The following is a 17481-nucleotide window of genomic DNA, read 5'->3' as shown; positions in this document are numbered from 1 at the left end:
CTGTGTCTTAATGCAATAGCCTTGTTAAAATAATCTCTTTTATCAGCTACCCCTTATGCTCATTCAACCCTCAAAACTCTAACACTTGGATAACTCCCACTTATGTTGACAAAAAACATCACAGATGAGGATTTAGAAGAGAATGAACTATTAAAAAAGCAAGTCAGGTTCACGGAGGCAATATAGAATATGGCTTATCTTGTTTACCACTCTTCTGTAGTTGTGAATTCTCTTTTTCCAGTGACTAAAATACTCCTACTTTAAGATACTTATTTATCTCTACAGGTAGGTTGCATTCTCCCTTTTAAGGGTAGTCTTGGCTTTCCTTCCCAGAGCGCTGTTTTTCATTGTTAATCCCATCCTGTTGAATTAAAAACTACTGTTTTCCATCTTTGTGATCCTGATTCCTACTTGAACACCTTATTGTTTTGGGCTTTCTAGCCCACTGGCTTCTTGTGGGGAAGATAGGTAACTGTGCTTTGGTTGTTAAATATATAGGCAATTCTTAAGTTATAAATGGATTTTTTATATATTAATTATATAAATTTTAACAAAATTTACTTTTACATTAATTTTTGCAGAAACAATGTTAAAGGGTTTGTAGACTTCAGGGTGAACCACAAAAGGCTTTCATCCCATAATGTTTCTGAAGCATAGTGCTATAGGATGTAGGTTTAGTTTATGACTCTGTGGGAGCACATTTAGAGCTTCTTTATTTTATGAAACTGTTTCCTGTTCCACCTGTATCCTTACCACTCCCTTACCACACCAACCCTCGCAGGAGGAGGGATTTCATATCAGACCCCAAACTGTATCACACAGTAGGAACATGGAATATGCAACTTTAAAACAGTGATGATGAGGGCTGGGGATAGAGAAGGGACAAGACACATGAACTTAAGACATATTTCTTTTTTTTTCCTTGTCTCTTTCTTTGTTATTGTTAGTGCCAGGAAAGAAGAAAGCAGTTGGCCCTTTTTTCTTTCCGTGGGTCTCTTCCCTTTTTCTTTTCTGTTTTCTTATATATATGTCTTTTTCAAAAATTGAGATATAATTGACTAGTAATACTATGTTAATTTCTGGTGTACAACATAATGATTTAATATATGTGTATATTGCAAGATGACCACCACTCTAGACTCTACCAAGTCTAGTTACTATCCATTGCTACACATAATTACACATTTTTTTTCTTGTGATAAGAACTTTTAAGATCTAGCAACTTTCAAATATATGATACAGTATTATTAACTATAGTCACCATGCTATACCTTACATCCCCAGGACTTACTTATTTTATAACTGGAGGTTTATACCTGGTGACTGTTTTCACCCATTTTGCCCACCCCACCCCACCCCTGACCTCTGCCTCTGGCAACCATCAATCTGTTCTCTGTATCTATGAGTTTGGTGTGTTTGTTTGTGTTCCACATACAAATGAGGTCATATGGTGTTTGTCTTACTCTGGTTTATTTTACTTAGCATAATGCCCTCAAGGTCCATCCACATTGTTGCAAATGACAAAATTTCCTTCTTTTTTATGGTTGGATAATATTTTGTTGTATACATAGCACATTTTCTTCATCCATCCATTGATGGACATTTTTTCTCCTTTTTCCAACCTATCTGGGGAGAAGAGGGAGAGGAGTAAATGAGGTTCTCCTATGGAAGCAGCCAAGCAGAATTTCTTTTTTTGTTTGCTTATTTTCTTTCCATCTCTTGTTATTAAAGAATATAGATAATTAAGTCATATATTAGTATGTTTGCATATCTGGGTCACCAATGCATATGCATATGCAAACAAATGCATTAAATTAGAACAATTAATCACATATATTCTTTTCTCTTATTGTAACAGAAAAAAACTTTATCTTTACAGCAAATGCTAACTGATATTTTAGTGATTTTAAAGTTAATTTGGAACAGTTTTAATTTCTTACATTAATTTTTTTTTTTTTTCTGAGCTCTTCTAGAATGTATTGCAGATCTGCCATTCTTTTCTTTAAGTTAAGAATGATCCAAAGCTTATGTTTTAATGGAAAGTATTCTTTTGGAAGGTAAAAAATTAATAGTTTTAACATTTCCACACATTTCAGAATTTATATTCTTATTACTATTGAAAAATAATCCAAATTTCTAGGATTATATTTTGATCAGTTTTATTTGCTTGGCCCTTTATTTATATAATAATAACAATAGACTTTATTTTTTAGAGCAGTTTTAGGTTCACAGCAAAATTGAATGGAAAGTGCAACGTCCATGTACCCTGTGACTCCTGCCACGTCCCCCTCCCCCCCATGTATGTCCTCCTCCACTATCAACATCCTATGGCAGAGAGGTACATTTGTAAGGCCCTGTAATTTTACTTTTGACCAGACAGTGTATCCTCATATCAACTAAATAGGGTGACTTTTAAGGAAAGTTTGGTTTCTACAGACTTATTAACTTAGACATGTTTGACGATTAGCACATTTGCCTAATTTCCCCCCACTTCTCACTTGATTATTTTACTATTGTACTGATACGGCTTAACTTAATGTTGTGTTTTTAAACTTTTTAAAATTTGTGTATACATTTCTGAGAAAAGTTTAATGACTTTGTAATTCCATGCCAATACATATGTTTGGAAAGTAAAATTACAATGTAGAACTGCTGCTTTTGACTTTTAAGGGTCATCATTTCAGAATTAATAGTTTTATTTATATATTATTAATTCTTTTGAGTATATTGTGTTTTACTTAGTGTATATTTTTTAAACCTAGATTTTCAGATGACCTACAGATTGAAGGCTATTTAGAAGTTATAATTTGAAAGTAAAATGCAACTAGGAAAGGATAATAATAATCACTTAAAAAGGATTAAGATAAGGGAAGAAAGAGTAGATTATAACCAAAGCAAGAATCAAAATGAAAACTCCAATTAAAAAGAAGATAAAACAGTGAAAAAGATTATTGAAAATTTTAAATTAATAATAAAAATGCAATTCTATTACATATATATTTCCTTTAAAAAATAAACATAAGTAGCTAAAAAGAAAACAGAAAATATCTCTTTACAATTGTGCTTCAATTCTATAGTAATTCTTAAATGTTACTTCTAAAAGCTTTCTTCGTCATCTACCATTTCAGCTATTAATAGACCTTTTTCTTAAATCCCTGAATGATTTTCCACCACTTTAAGGTTCTATTATACAATCTGTACTTATTTATTTCCTTGTACTTTTTCCATTCCCTCTCCTCTTCCAGAACAAATTTAATTGCTGTTTTTTTGTCTGTCTCCCTGCACCCCCCACCCCCACCAACCATTATGACTCATTCTTCTTCCACTTAAAAAAAAAAATATCTATACTTGGAAGAAGGTAACCAACTTTTCTCTGTTCTTTTAAAACACTTGTTAAAATATCACTTCTTTGTTCTAGAAAAGTCCCCTAATTAAGTTATGGTTGCAAATAATGAGTGCTTATAATTTTTGCCAACTGGTTATCTAATAAAAAGGCTTATCTAGTGAAATCCCAATTCTTTATTACTGCCCACCATTGTTTCTACTTGTGCATTTATTTGTGAGATAATGAGGCAAGTAAGTGAAAAACATTTGGTATGATTCAAAGCATTACATAAAAGCCGATTGTTAACTCATTAAGGACTATTTAATTTGCTTCATTAGCTACACCATAATTGTATTCTTGATAAGTTTTTATTAGCTAGCTTGCTGTTCGCATGGTCCTATATTTGAGCTTTTCCATAAAATGATGTTTTTTTGAAACTTATAGTTTGGATTTTCTCAATTTGAGATAAACATTTAGTGTGAGTATCAGACACAAAAGTATACATGTGTTATATAATAGTAACAACCAACTTAATGATTTTTTTTTTTTTTTTTTTTTTTTTGTAATTTTTGCAGCCCTGAAGTATAGTATCCTAATCTGACATTTATATTACTGTTACAGTCTGGACTTTTTAGAAGGTTGTTTTAATACCTGTTGTCTCACTTAATCCCAAATTAACATGAAAATAGAATAGATTGAATTTGTATTTCTCATTTATTTGTTGTTACAACTGTTTGCCCAGGTAGGTATCAATAATAAGAACAGTATTTATAAATTAGGTCCTTTTATAACATTGTATTTCATGACTTTGATTTAGTCAACAATACAAAGTTTTAAGTAGTGAAAAAGAACTAAAAAAAAGAACTACATATATATTTAAGTCTTCAACTTAATAATACAAAATAAGTACACTGAGGATTTTAGGGTACTTAATAAATTATATGAAATGTTTAAGTGAAAAATAAAATAAAATACAGTTTACATAGATTAAGTCTAAAAAAGTGAAGTTTCATGTTATAGCAGTTTGATCACATTTTTAGCATTAAGTTTCTATTTAATGGATATTTAAATAAATTTAAATGATTATAGCAAAATTCAAAGAGATCTGTGATTATACTTTTTAAAAATGATGAAAAGTGTGATTTGTTTTAATTTGTTCTAGTGGTTTAGTACTAACATATTAGATGAGAAAAGAAAAAGAACAATAAAAAGATGCAGTTCATGTTGGAAAATAATTTATTGATATAGAAATTATTATTAATTTGATTATCACTAAATATCTAACTGTTGAACAAGTCTGAATAATTATAAGAAGTGTATTTCAGTTAAATATTTTAGAAAATAATTATTTGTAAATATTTCCAAACATTTAAGGTAGACTCTTCCTATATTATGACATTATGAATGTCATGTCTTTTTTTTTCTTTAAATTTTTTTTTAAACGTTTATTTATTTTTGAGACAGAGAGAGACAGAGCATGAACAGGGGAGGGGCAGAGAGAGAGAGGGAGACACAGAATCTGAAACAGGCTCCAGGCTCTGAGCGGTCAGCACAGAGCCCGACGCGGGGCTCGAACTCACGGACCATGAGATCATGACCTGAGCCGAAGTCGGACGCTTAACCGACCGAGCCACCCAGGCGCCCCATGAATGTCATAAGTCTTGAGATGTCACATTTATTTTGTGAATCTGATTTTATGAATTTATGAGAAAAACATTCAATTGAGGAGAAACAAAATTGCTAATAGTTATGAAAGCATTTTGAGAAACACAGAACTCATAATTTTAAACCAAACATAGCAAACTCTTAAGAATTGGTTATCGGAATTTCACATCTGTAGATAGAAATGTATAATGCTTATGTATTTATTTTAAAAGTTGCCTTACTTGTTAAGGAAATTAGAAAAAATGATCTGGCAGTTTTATAAAAAGGTTGAAATGTTTTTAGAATCATTTTGAGATGCTCCATTATTTTCAGATTCTAAAATACTATTTGAGGAATAAATTTTTCTTTCCTGATATAGATGATAAAACATTTGGGCCAAAAATAAGCATTTCTTTCTAACCAAAATTAGCTCTGCGTGAATTTTAACTGGCACTCTTGGTATGAATCTTTATGGTCATGGAGGACAAAATAAAATATTAGGAAATATTAGATGATCACAAGAAAAAGGACAGATTAGCCAGAGCTAAAATATCATGTTGTACAATTGACACATATAAATAAACATTAGGTTGAAAGAGAAAAGCCTCAGATATCCTGGCTTAGCCAACTTTAGAAGAAAACAAAAAAATCTTAGTCTATTTCTAGGGAAAATGAAATAAAAATGCTTTTCTACACAGGGTAGCAAAATATTTCAAAATTATTGGTCTTATGAGGCAAAAACACTTATTTGTAAATCATTGTGTTCTACATTTTTTGTTAAGGAGGCCTTCCATTAAGGAAGAGTTCTTGCTATGGTTGAGGATTTTATTATTGTTACTTATCATTGAGCACTGCCCTTCCCCGCTCCCCAACCATCACACTTTTAGGAGCATTTGTTACACATTGCACACAGAAGAAGAAAAAAGCTTTTATAGATAGTTTTGTAATACATGTTGCTTACCTGGTTTTGGTATGTCTGGTCATGAGGATTTTTTATCATCATGAAGGATTCACCTGTTCTGGCAGCATCCATATGTTGCACATCTCAAAGAGATTTTTTTTTAACCTGAGACTTAATAAGGACAACAAAAGAAGTTACTGAGAATGACTGTATCCGCCTCAGTAAGAAGAATTGTATCATTTCCTATATATGCAACAAAAGCTAAAGACTTGACTGATACTTACTTAAGGAAACAGGCAATAGCTCCTAAGCAGTATGTTTATAAATAAATCATTCTAGGGGCACCTGGGTGGCTCAGTCAGTTAAGCATCCAACTTCAGCTCAGGTCATGATCTCATGGCTCATGAGTTCAAGCCCGGCATTAGGCTCTGTGCTGACAGCTCAGAGCCTGGAGCCTGCTTCCAATTTTGTGTCTCCTTCTGTCTGTGCCCCTTCCGTGCTCATGCTCTGTTTCTGTCTGTCTCTCTCTCAAAAATAAATAAACATTAAATTTTTTTTTAATTAAAAAAATAAATCATTCTAGTCCATACTGTGTTTTTCTTGGTGCCCCAGACTGCTCTTTTTTTTCTGGAACATCTACTTCTGGCTTCAGGACCCATATTTCTAAGTCTTAATGTTTGTTGATGTCTTTACTCAGATTGCAGCTCATTAACTGCAGGGTCCTTATTCCGTGTTTCTATGGAAGCTTTGATTTCTTCTAATCTGCCTTGCAAATTACTGGCCCAGGCTATAGATTGTTACAGTGCTGTTTTTTCTAACCCAGGGCACGCTTCATACTCAATATTTTGTGTTACATAAGTATGACTTCTGTTGATAGGAAATGCTAATAAAATACACACAGTGTATCTATGTACCTGTCAATGGCTGCCCATTGCAATCAGAACAAAATACAAGGTCTACACTTTGGCATAGGTGATATGGTATCTTGCCTATCACTTTGACCTGAAGTGAAGACCAGACTCATCTTACTTTCTAATTCTTCAACACACTAAGCCATTTCTGTCTTAGGAGGTTCATACTAGTAATTTGAGATATTTGAGCTGAGGTTTGAAAGATGAGAAGAAAGTGCCAGCTTGAACTGTCTTCTTCCACATCATTATGTAGACAGTGACTTTTCATCATTCAGATCACATCTCAAATATCCCTTTCTCAAAGAGGTCTCCCCAGACCATTCATCTTAAGTAGACTTTCTCCCCTACCATCCTCCTTTACTCTTTCCCATTATGCTTATTTTCTTCACTGCATTTTCCATCTAAAATTCTGTTGTTTCCTTAATTCCCATACTGTAGTGTAGGCTCTGGGAGGGCAGGGTCTTTGGTTGGCCATTGTATCCCCAGCATCTAAAACATTGTCTGGCATATAATAGGTGCTCAATACATAGTAGTTGAATGCATAAGTGAGTGAATGAATGATAAAGAAATTTATAGTATAGACTGAGCAATTCATTCCTTCTTTTTTTGAAAAACACTGTAACAACATGATAGTAAACTGAGTAGAGGGATATTCACTTATAATCCCAATTCTTAAAGAATTATCATTTTATAGGTTTTTCCATATGTATATGTATTTTTCATAGTTGTGCTCTATTTAAAATTTTTGATGTTTTGCTTTTGTTCATTTAATGTTGTCAAGCATTTTCCTAAGTTCTCCTAGTAAGTCCAGTTGTTTTAATGGCTACATAATACCACATTGACTTGATATTCCATCATTTATTCAACCATTTCCTTAACATGTTAAATAATTTGTTTCTAACTTTTTGCTATTATAGATAACACTGCAATGAATAGCTTAATGACTATAGATAGCATTTTTCTTCTACTGAATAGGATAAATTATAAACATAAACTGACTGGATTAAAAGGTATGAAGCTGTTCAAATATATTATGACATTTAAAATATTTATATCTTATAAATTGCAAAGGAATGTATATCACTTTATTTTAGAGCTTACTCAAAAATACTTTTCATAATGTCAAAATGGCATGATGCAGATGTTTAAAGGATAGGTTAATTTTTAAAGCTTTGGCTTGTTTTATTATTTTCACACATATTTATAAAATACTGTAAGTGCCTTGGGTCATAACCAGATTCCTTTTGACTTACAAAGTAGTCTTAGTACAAAGCTGTGTAGAGTCTATGGATAAATGATATTCCTTTATTTAAGTTGTCACTTTTAGTAAATAGGGAAGCCATAAAAAAAAAAAAAAGCTATAGCTAGGATAAGGAGCTTCATGAGTGATGTAATGGGATAGATATTTGGGATTATAAGATTACATATGAGGGAAATCACAACTTTTCGTGATCAGTTTTAATGATATTTGCAATTTGTTTTACCTTTTTTTTTTCCCTCAAAGCTGGAAGAAATTTTATAGGGAGAAATGATTTGAGTGACTTTGAGAACCAATTTGGAAATGTCTTTTAAAGTATTCTTTAACTCTCCTTATTTCTGTATGTGGGGAGAAGTTTACCTGTTTGTAGAGGTTATACAAATAAACTATTCTTTGAGAAATTTCTCTTTGGATCTTTTTTGAACTTTTCGAATTATTTGAAGTCAAATGTAAGTATTGTTTTTTATAGGCATAGAACAACCATGACACCTTTTGCATAGATTTAACATTAGATTCTGGGCTTTCAAACATTATGTTCTATTTTCTAATACCTTTATTCCCTTAAAACATCTCCTCTCTAATTTTCTTAAAGAAAGATTAACTTCTTCTCCTTTGCTATTTTATCTAGAGCATAATATAATTTATTATGAACTGTAAATTTAAAAAATGTATATTTTGGACATTATTAAGCATTTTACTAAACCTGCATTTAGAAACGGCTACTTCACTTTTCCAAAAGAGACTTTGCTTTTCTCTGCCATGTAAAAATTCTTATTAGCATAAGCTGTATATAATTTTTTTCTTTTTATGTAGTCAGGTAACACTTTCCTAGTTTACCTTTGTCATGTCTTCTCCATGATTTTTCACCTTTATTGTTTTTAATAATAATATCACCATGTAACAGGACATTCATTTAATTTATCAAGCAAATGTTAATTGGGCACCAACTATATGCAAGCTACTTTCTCAGGTACAAGGTATGCAGGAGTGACCAGACAAAAGTCCCTGCCCTCGTGGGACATGATACATAAATAATTGTATTAGAGAGTGATTAAGTGCTGAGAATAAACAAAGTAGAGAAGAGAGTGTATGAAATATGGGGGACATTGAAACTTGATGGGATGATCAGGGAAGGTTTCACTGAGAAGGACATTTTTGAGAAAAGACCTGAAAGAAGTAAGGAGATGAGCCATGGAAGTAGCTATGTGGGGAAGAGCATTCCAGGTCTAGGGAATAGCAAGACTGGTAAGAAAGCGTGTTCCGGGGGATTGGGTCACATGTGGGGGAAGAAACTGGAGAAAAAATAGAGAGCAAAATCATGTAGCAAATGTTGGAGTTATGTAGTTATCTTTATTCTGTAATTTTCCTGAGAATTTAACTCAAATTGATTTTGAATGAATTGAAGAGTTAGACTATAATATGTTAGAGTTAGACTATAATATGTTAGAATTGACATTTGGAGTCAAAAGATTTTGCTGTTTAGCTCACCCGCTGAATAGTTAACTCTTTCTGAACTTCAGTTTCCTTGTCTGTAAATGGGAGAGAATATAATTGAATAATATACCCAAATACTCTAAAAAAAACTGTTTACTGCCGTTCAAATGTAAGTTGTGTTGTTTTTTATTCTGTTAGGCCACCAATGAATATCTTTTAAAATTTGTTAAATTTTAGTATTCATTGGCTTTGCTATGTCTGGATATTTCTACAGTTCATAATTTTTTTGGACTAGATAGTCCCTTTAATAGATCTTTTGTGAAAAAGCTTCTATAACATAAATGGACAGGTCTTGCCTGTCACCCAACAGCGCCATGATGATTTTACTCTCAGTTGCAGTGGCTTCTGGCATTTACCTCAGATTTTTACTTGCCTTTACTTTGAAGATAGCTATTAGCAAGGGGAAATAGGCTCTGTTGGAATTTTTTAATCTCATTGAGGTAAAACTACCTCACTAACATGCTTTGGCCTGTTTAGGAAATAAACATTTCATTTAGAGAACCTCTAGTCAGAGGTTTGTGAAGCTCTAAGTAAATGGGAAATTATTATACCAGCACATTGGCCCCCCAGCCCAGGGTAACATGAAGCTTCAAGGACCTCCTGAAGTGCGTATTGCTGCTGGGTATGAAGTACCTAGGACATTCATAATAACTTTTGCTTTAAGTTTTCAAAATTTGAAAGAATTTGTTAGAATAGAGCATTGGTTCTCAAACTTTGCTGCACACTAGTCACTAGGACCTTTTAAAAATCCCAATGTCTAGGTCATACCTCATACTAATTAAATCAAAATGTCTAGCTTGAGAGCCTGGTAGGAGTAGTTCTTAAAGACTCCCAGGTGATACCAGTGTGTAGCAAAGTTTGAGACCCTTAAGAGTATGTGGCTCTGGCCTCCATTCTTTTACTACCTATTATTGTTTCACGTGCTTTAGCACCATGAATGGGAGCTTGATAATCCTATCATGAGGAACATTTGAAAGTAGTAGGTAGTATCTCTCAAACAGATTTGTGTTCCATGTTTTTTTAAGAGTATGTACTGTTTTACATAGTCTTGTGTTGTTTTGAACTTTAATTTTCATTATGACCCATGGTAGATATATTTATGTTATTTTTTTCCATTTATTACAGATATTTCCTTGGCAACTTTAAATAAAGCCATGCTTTGTGATTTAAGACACAGAATAAAATGTTTACAAGTTTTAGCTGGTTAGGAGTTCCATTCCTTTGTTTTGATTACAATGGCTATTTTCAGAATAAAGGACCAACAGCCAAGTTGTTTTTCCAATCCATTTTTATTTCTCTCCAGCTTAGTAATGAACTGTTATAGGCTGACCTAAATTTATGGTGTGAGTACAAATCTGAAGGAATAGAATATTTAATTGTATTATAGCTGCATTAATATTTACTAATGCACACAATGATTGGTGTGTGAGATAAAAACTGACTTGCAGCATTAGTAACCTTGATATTATGAGTGAATAATCATTTTCCCAATTTTTTAGTTTATTAAGTCAGCCTCATTGTAATTTAATTAAAAAAATAGAATTTTAAATGTACAAGGGGAATTCCTAGGTGTCTTGGTTCCTAATGTTGACAAGAGCCAGAGTTTTGGCTGCACATCCTGGAACATTTGCCCAGGGCTTGACCTAAGTTCCAGTGGTTACAATACTATCTTTAAACAATAGAAATTCTATTTTGATTTACAAAAAAATTTCTGTTTCATGGTCCGTGTCAAATGTGTGTGTGAAAAAATGCAGAACATGAATTGATGCTCCGTGAGTTTTTTCATTGTCATTTAAAATTAAAGAACATGACCCTGCTGTTTCCAGTACTGTCAAAGTAATGAAAATTATGGAAATTTCCACAGTGCAGATATTTGGCTTAATTCATAACATTCAGTTGTCCAATTTTTGTTTGGGATCTTTTGTTTTTCTTGTTTTGCATTTTTAGTTTGTTTTGTTTTCAGCCATCATTTTGTCTTATCATCTTCAATTCTAGAGCAACCTGACAACAGTAATGATACCAGTGAATTGGGCATCCTTGTCATTCCTGAGATTAGTGTCACAAATGTGGCCGGAGAGAGAACCGGGAATGGGGAAAAAGGCAGAACACTAGGAGAGATTGATGCTCAGCATATACAGGGTGTGCAGGAAACAGCCACAGATCCTAGAACTGAGAGCAAAGGCTTGCCAGAGATCAGGAGGCAAAAATCTGTAAGAAAAATGATGGAGGATGGAATAAACTCACCTGGCAGAGTGCAGTTTTAGCAGAGCACTTTCTAGCTGCCCTCCAAGGTATCTCATGGCACAGGGCCACTGCTGCATGTCTTAAGCAACAGTTGCACAGTCACAGAAATTTTGCATGTCATCTAATAATCAAAATGCATGAATTATGCACCACAATTTCTCAATGATCTAATGTTCTTTGGAATGGTCGTACCTATATTTTCTCTGAATAAACTGTTATAAAAACTAAGGCAGAAGATTACTTCCACAGTAATTTTCTGCTTATATTTTGAGATCTAAAATTATATTTTATCTTTATATTTTTAACATCTTTGATTTGAAGGATAATGTATATAGAATTTTAACAAGTTTGAACTTGTGATACTTAGGGTCTATTTTTTTTCATCTTTGTAAAATAATCTAGAATGTAGAATGCAACCTTTAAAAAAATCTTTAAAATATCTTAATACCATTTTTTTAAAGTTCCTTGGTAAGAGCTTCGATTTTATATTGCTTTGCTACTTGGGGAGACTTTACCCCTAGTTTTACTGTGTGATATTTTCCTTAATTGTTTCTGATCTTTTGCATGAACTGGAAGAGAAATCTTTCTTAAAACATGGGGGGCGGGGGGTGTTACGGCATGCTTTTTGTTTAATACACTCTAAATTACTCTTATTTAGTTACAATGAACTATTTTTTACATTTTATACAATGTTTCAATTTATCCTTTAATTTCGGTCTATAATGGGTTGTTTTATGTAATTATGCTAAAGTTTAAAGTATCATTGATTTGGTATTAATCATGAAATAAGAATTATTTAAGATACTTAATATTAATTAATCTTTATTATTTCTTTGTTTAGGAAATACAGAATTAACAGGTCAAGAAGAACTCATGGAGATATCTGAAGTTGACGAGGGATTTTATTCCCGGGCTGCGTCTAGTACTAGCCAATCGGGTTTATCAAACAGTAGTAACAATTCTAGTAACAAGACAAGTGTAGGAAAGACTCAGAGACGGTCAGGAGGAAGCAAAACGGGAGGAAAAGAAAAAGAAATCACAGGGGAGTCTTGCAAAGACCACTTTGCCCGAAAACAAACTCAGAGAGCCCAAAGTGAGAATCTTGAGCTTCTCTCTTTGAAGAGACTGACATTAACTACCAGCCAATCTCTGCCTAAACCTTGTAGCCATGGTTTGGCTAAGACAGCTGCAACTGTATTCAGTAAATCCTTTGAACAAGTCAGTGGTGTCACAGTCCCACATAACCCATCATCTGCTGTTGGCTGTGGGCCTGGGACAGATGCCAATAGGTTTTCTGCTTGTAGTCTCCAAGAAGAAAAGCTTATTTACGTTTCTGAAAGGACTGAACTTCCAGTGAAGCATCCATCAGGTCAGCAGAGACCTCCTAGTATCAGCATTACCTTGTCTACAGATTAATTTGTAATAGTTTTCCCACCTAACTAGTGAATCTAGAAATACGACTCTGCTTCTTTATGAAAGCACCCATCGTCTTTCATCCCTGTCCCAGACGGGAGCCCTTGTGTCTTAAATTCTAAAGGCTACCTTGACCTTATGAAGGGAATAACGTGTAGGTTGTAATAAGGTCAAACGTGGTTCTGTTATTTCTTGGGTGTATTTTCCCCCCTTGATTTGAGTCTTTTTTTTTTTCTTTCTTATTTGTTTCTATGGTCTAAGATGGTCAGTATCACAATACATTTTGGCAAGTTGTCTGATCAAATTGGGGACATCTCATGTGAGGTTGTGAGTTCTTATTTTTTAATAACTCCTATTTTGGTAGTTGTATGTTTGGCCTTCAGCGTAAAAGGGAATCTCATGCATGGGAGCTGTTTTTGAAAGGAGGCAGAGGGTGCAACTCCAGGAATTCTGTCGCTGACTGCACAACAGGGCAGTCTGAAAATCAGGCATGTTAAAAAAACAAGAATGATGTGTATGAAAAGTGCCTGATAAAAATGTTTGTAATCAGATTGTCCTTAAGATTAGTGGAATCATTTATATAAAGCACTGGAAAAAGCCTCGTAACTCAGTACCTAGACTATTATGTAATTCCAGGGGAAGGGTAGAGGGATTTCTGTTGTTATCTTTGGAACATTTTTATATAAAAATCAGATTGCCAGTAGATGTGTCGTTTTGAAGTATTTGATCTGGATTTAGCAGGTGAAAATCCCTTTCAGTTCCTAAAACGTAATCAGCCATGAAGCTGACTTACCCTGCTGCTTGACTTTGGAAATCCTAGGTAGTTTGGTTTCCTAGAATTCAAAGTATACATCATTGAAGTCTTCCTGGAAATCATCGTAAATCGTGCAACACAGCTCTCAAGACACCGGTGTCAACCATATAATATTGAATTGTTTGTCAGCAAATGAAGGAAATTAGGTAAATTTTTCATCTCTAAAATGTCATGAAAGAAAGCATAATGAAATATGGAGAAAGGACATTTATGTAATTAATTTAGGTTTATTTATGTTTGTGCTCTTAAATTTAGAATTGTAAAATATGAAAGAAGTTAAATAATTTGTTTGTGAACAGGCCTAGTTTAAATGTTCTTGTCATGGTAGAAAGAATAATCAATGTAGTTGGCCCCAACCAAAAAATAAAAATAAAAAAGGCAATATGGCAGAAGCTAAACAAACTTGTATGTAGCTGTAGAGAACTGTGTGACCTCTAGATAGATGTAAAATGTGGTATTTGCTAGTGCTCGTCCTTTTAGCTGTGGTCAAGGCTCCCTGTAAATCAAATGTACGTAACTAATAATTCAGGGGGAGAGAAAGAAAGCAGGGCTGAGGATAAGGGTAAGTTGACTGGGAGGGAAGGCCTGTCTGTCCCCTCTTTGTCTCCTTCACTATTAATGCACAGTGGTTTCCTTATTCACAGTCCCTAGCTGTAGTTGCACAGAAAATGTTAGTTTTCCTTTTGTGCCTGCTTATGCAGAGCTCAAATGTGAAAAATTTGTATGTCCTAAAGAGTGCTAAAGCATACGCTATGAATGCAGTTTTGATCATAACTGCTTTGGCTACCATTTTAAATTTAAATCTTCAAAAAGCATGAACTAGTTTTCATTCATTAATCTTGAATAGAATATGGCTTTTATTAGAAGTGAATTTGAGTTTTTTAGTTCCACTAATAGAAATGGAATAAGATCTATTGCCATAAACTGTAGTTTAAAAAAGAAAAAGAAAAAAAAAAAGGTAAGACTAGACCGTGAAACTTGATATTGTATTAATTTAACAGGAATCCTGTGTACAATTTAAAATATTTGTAAAATGTCACTGTGAATTTCCTTTTGTCTTTTTCTAATTCTTTAACAAAAAAATTCCCTCAGGCATATAGCTACTAACAATATTAATAGTCTTAAGAATTAATTTTAGAAGATTGGCCTTTTAAGCAAGTCAAGTGCTTAGGAAACATTGTAGAATAAATCTGAGGAAACAGCTGGCAGAAATGAGAGATCAGATTTTAATGATCAACTGCTGTAATGGAACCTCATTTTGGTATTATTCTAGATCATTGCTACTCCTACAGTCTGAGGACCAGTAAGTAGCATTGGCATCACTAGGCATCTTGTTAAAGATGTAGAATTTCAGAGCCACTTTTAATCTACCGAATCATAATCTGCCTTTTAACAAGATCCTTAAGTGATTTTTTATGTGCATTAAAGTTTAAAAAGAGAGTATCAAAAGTACAAATTACCTACCTAATATTTGGAATTTTCAGTGGTCTCACAACACTAGATCAAATATGTTAGATACTAAATATTATAATCTTCATTGTTTTTAATAGCTTATAAATTTTTAATAGTGTCTATGACACTTATTAGATCCTTACTTCTAAATTTTTAATGATTTTCATTTATTTTTACAATAAAATTATAACATTTTATATTTTTCATATTAACTATAAATGGAATCAGAGCTGTAGATGCCTACCATTTTAAGTATGAAAGAGGTACCACCGTTTTATACAATGCACAACAAATCTTCATGTGTATATTCTTTAAAGAACTCTGAAGGCTTACTTAGTGGAGTGGTTCTGAATTTTTGTTTCAAGTAATTTGCACGAGTTGATTTCCTGGAAGTTATGTTGACAGTAAAATTATTTAATAGCACCTTTGATACTATTTCAAATAAGGGTTATACATTTGAAAATTTTTATAGCAATTATAAATATTGGATAAATGCTAACTATGGTAACAATTAAAATTATCCCTCTTACTCAGCTTTCCAGATTTTAAAGTTGGGGTGACTTTTTTAGGTCATTTTTTCACAAAGATGCTAATGTAACCATTTGGTCACAGATCTCCTCTATATCTTTATCACAAAAAGGATTCTGCCCCAAATGGGAAATTGCACCCCATAGTTCAAAGGATCTGAACAAAAATGATAGTTCCATTCCACATTTTAAGCCATTAGGGAGTCTTAAAATTACCCAACCTCTCACTCTTCAACTACTCAACTACCTGGGGTATTCTAGTGAAGGTAGGTCCCAGCATTTGCCTTTGGAATTGAGTAGGGACTTGCCTTTGGAATCAAGTTCAAGGGAGTGTCCCCAGAGGACCTAGGACAGGTGAGCACCCTGGAACCCCTTGTACTCCACCATGGAACTTTTTGAGGCAGCTCTGTAGATTTGAAGGGTAGAAATTCTCAGTCCTTAAATGATGACAAAGTTTGTTTTGAAAAAGCAGTATTTTGTTGCCCTTTTCAATTATGAAGCAACTGCTTAATAAACAAAACAAAAAGTTAAAGGGAAATATGTTTTTTAAACCAAAATAGATAAAAATGATACCAGTTTTAAGGGATTTTGCCTATTTTGGAAGACTCAAATTACAATGTTAAAACCTTTACATTTAAATTATAGAGAAAAAAATTGTACTCTGAGACATAATTTTAAATAGATATTTAAAATAAGACTTTAACATTTGACTCTATAGGCACAATAAATTTACACTTTGTTAAAGGGAAGCACATCAAGGAAATCTATATCATAAATAATATAACAAAGAATGTTTCTTAAAAAGCCATTAAAGAGAAGAATAATTTGATGGGCACTTAAGTTAAGCATTGTAGATAGAAATAAATGTATAATAGTGTCTTCCCAGTCTTTGGATAAAAAATATAAACTCTCTAGTCCTTTACTTAGCATGAAATTTATATTTTTAGATTAGTTGCTTAGTAAAATTATACTCAGTACTTGAGTTATTCACATTTATGTTTAATATTGTTAAATTCTTTATCAGAGAACATAAATATGTTATCCTATGTATTTTGTAACTTGTGCATATCTAAAAAGACTAGCAGTGAACATTTTGGAAGATGTTTTTGTGTTTTTTTATAGCAGAGATCTAGAGTACCTGTGTCTTAATATGAAGTTTCTTTTAGTAAACTCAAGATCTTATTTTGCATACCTTTGCTTTCTCTTATGTAGGGTTTTTTGTGTACTGCTTATCTTTATTTCGAATCCTGTAGTGATACTAATCTTTTCATAGTAAATGTACTTGTTTCTAATTGTATTCCAGGAGTTTACATTCCTAAAGAATAAACTATGACTTTGCATATTTTTATGTGCTCTCTACATTTTTAAGGCTATGGAAATAAACTGGAGTTTAGTTTTTTGAAGTTTTGTATATTTGTGTAAATGTCCTTATGCAGTACTTTATACAGCAGTGTTGCCTCTTGTTTTATTGAAATAAAAACTGAAAAAATATGTTTTC

General features: G+C 32.9%; 1 protein-coding gene and 1 pseudogene across 5 annotated transcripts in view; both read left to right on the top strand.

The window, feature by feature from the left end:
- Nucleotides 1-17481, top strand: part of LOC132676712 (heterogeneous nuclear ribonucleoprotein A1-like 2) — a 263151-nt pseudogene that overhangs the window by 161169 nt on the left and 84501 nt on the right. The window lies entirely within an intron of this gene.
- The window catches only part of HYCC1 (hyccin PI4KA lipid kinase complex subunit 1), a 132966-nt gene that overhangs the window by 86141 nt on the left and 29344 nt on the right, over nucleotides 1-17481 (top strand). For 2 of the 4 annotated variants that reach the window (XM_060632694.3, XM_060632695.3), the window contains exon 11: nucleotides 12619-17474. In XM_060632694.3, the coding sequence (XP_060488677.3) occupies nucleotides 12619-13193 (575 nt within the window). In that variant the 3' untranslated portion in view covers nucleotides 13194-17474. Of the gene's footprint in view, nucleotides 1-11528; nucleotides 11825-12618; nucleotides 17475-17481 lie in introns of those variants that run through there. The other 2 variants (XM_078441407.2, XR_013553330.2) reach the window with 2 other exon arrangements.

This window comes from Panthera onca, chromosome A2 (genome assembly GCF_046562875.1).
Source record: "Panthera onca isolate mPanOnc1 chromosome A2, mPanOnc1 haplotype 2, whole genome shotgun sequence".
NCBI lineage: Eukaryota > Metazoa > Chordata > Mammalia > Carnivora > Felidae > Panthera > Panthera onca.
The sequence above is the reverse complement of the archived record's forward strand: the minus strand, read 5'-3'. Positions and strand labels throughout refer to the sequence as shown.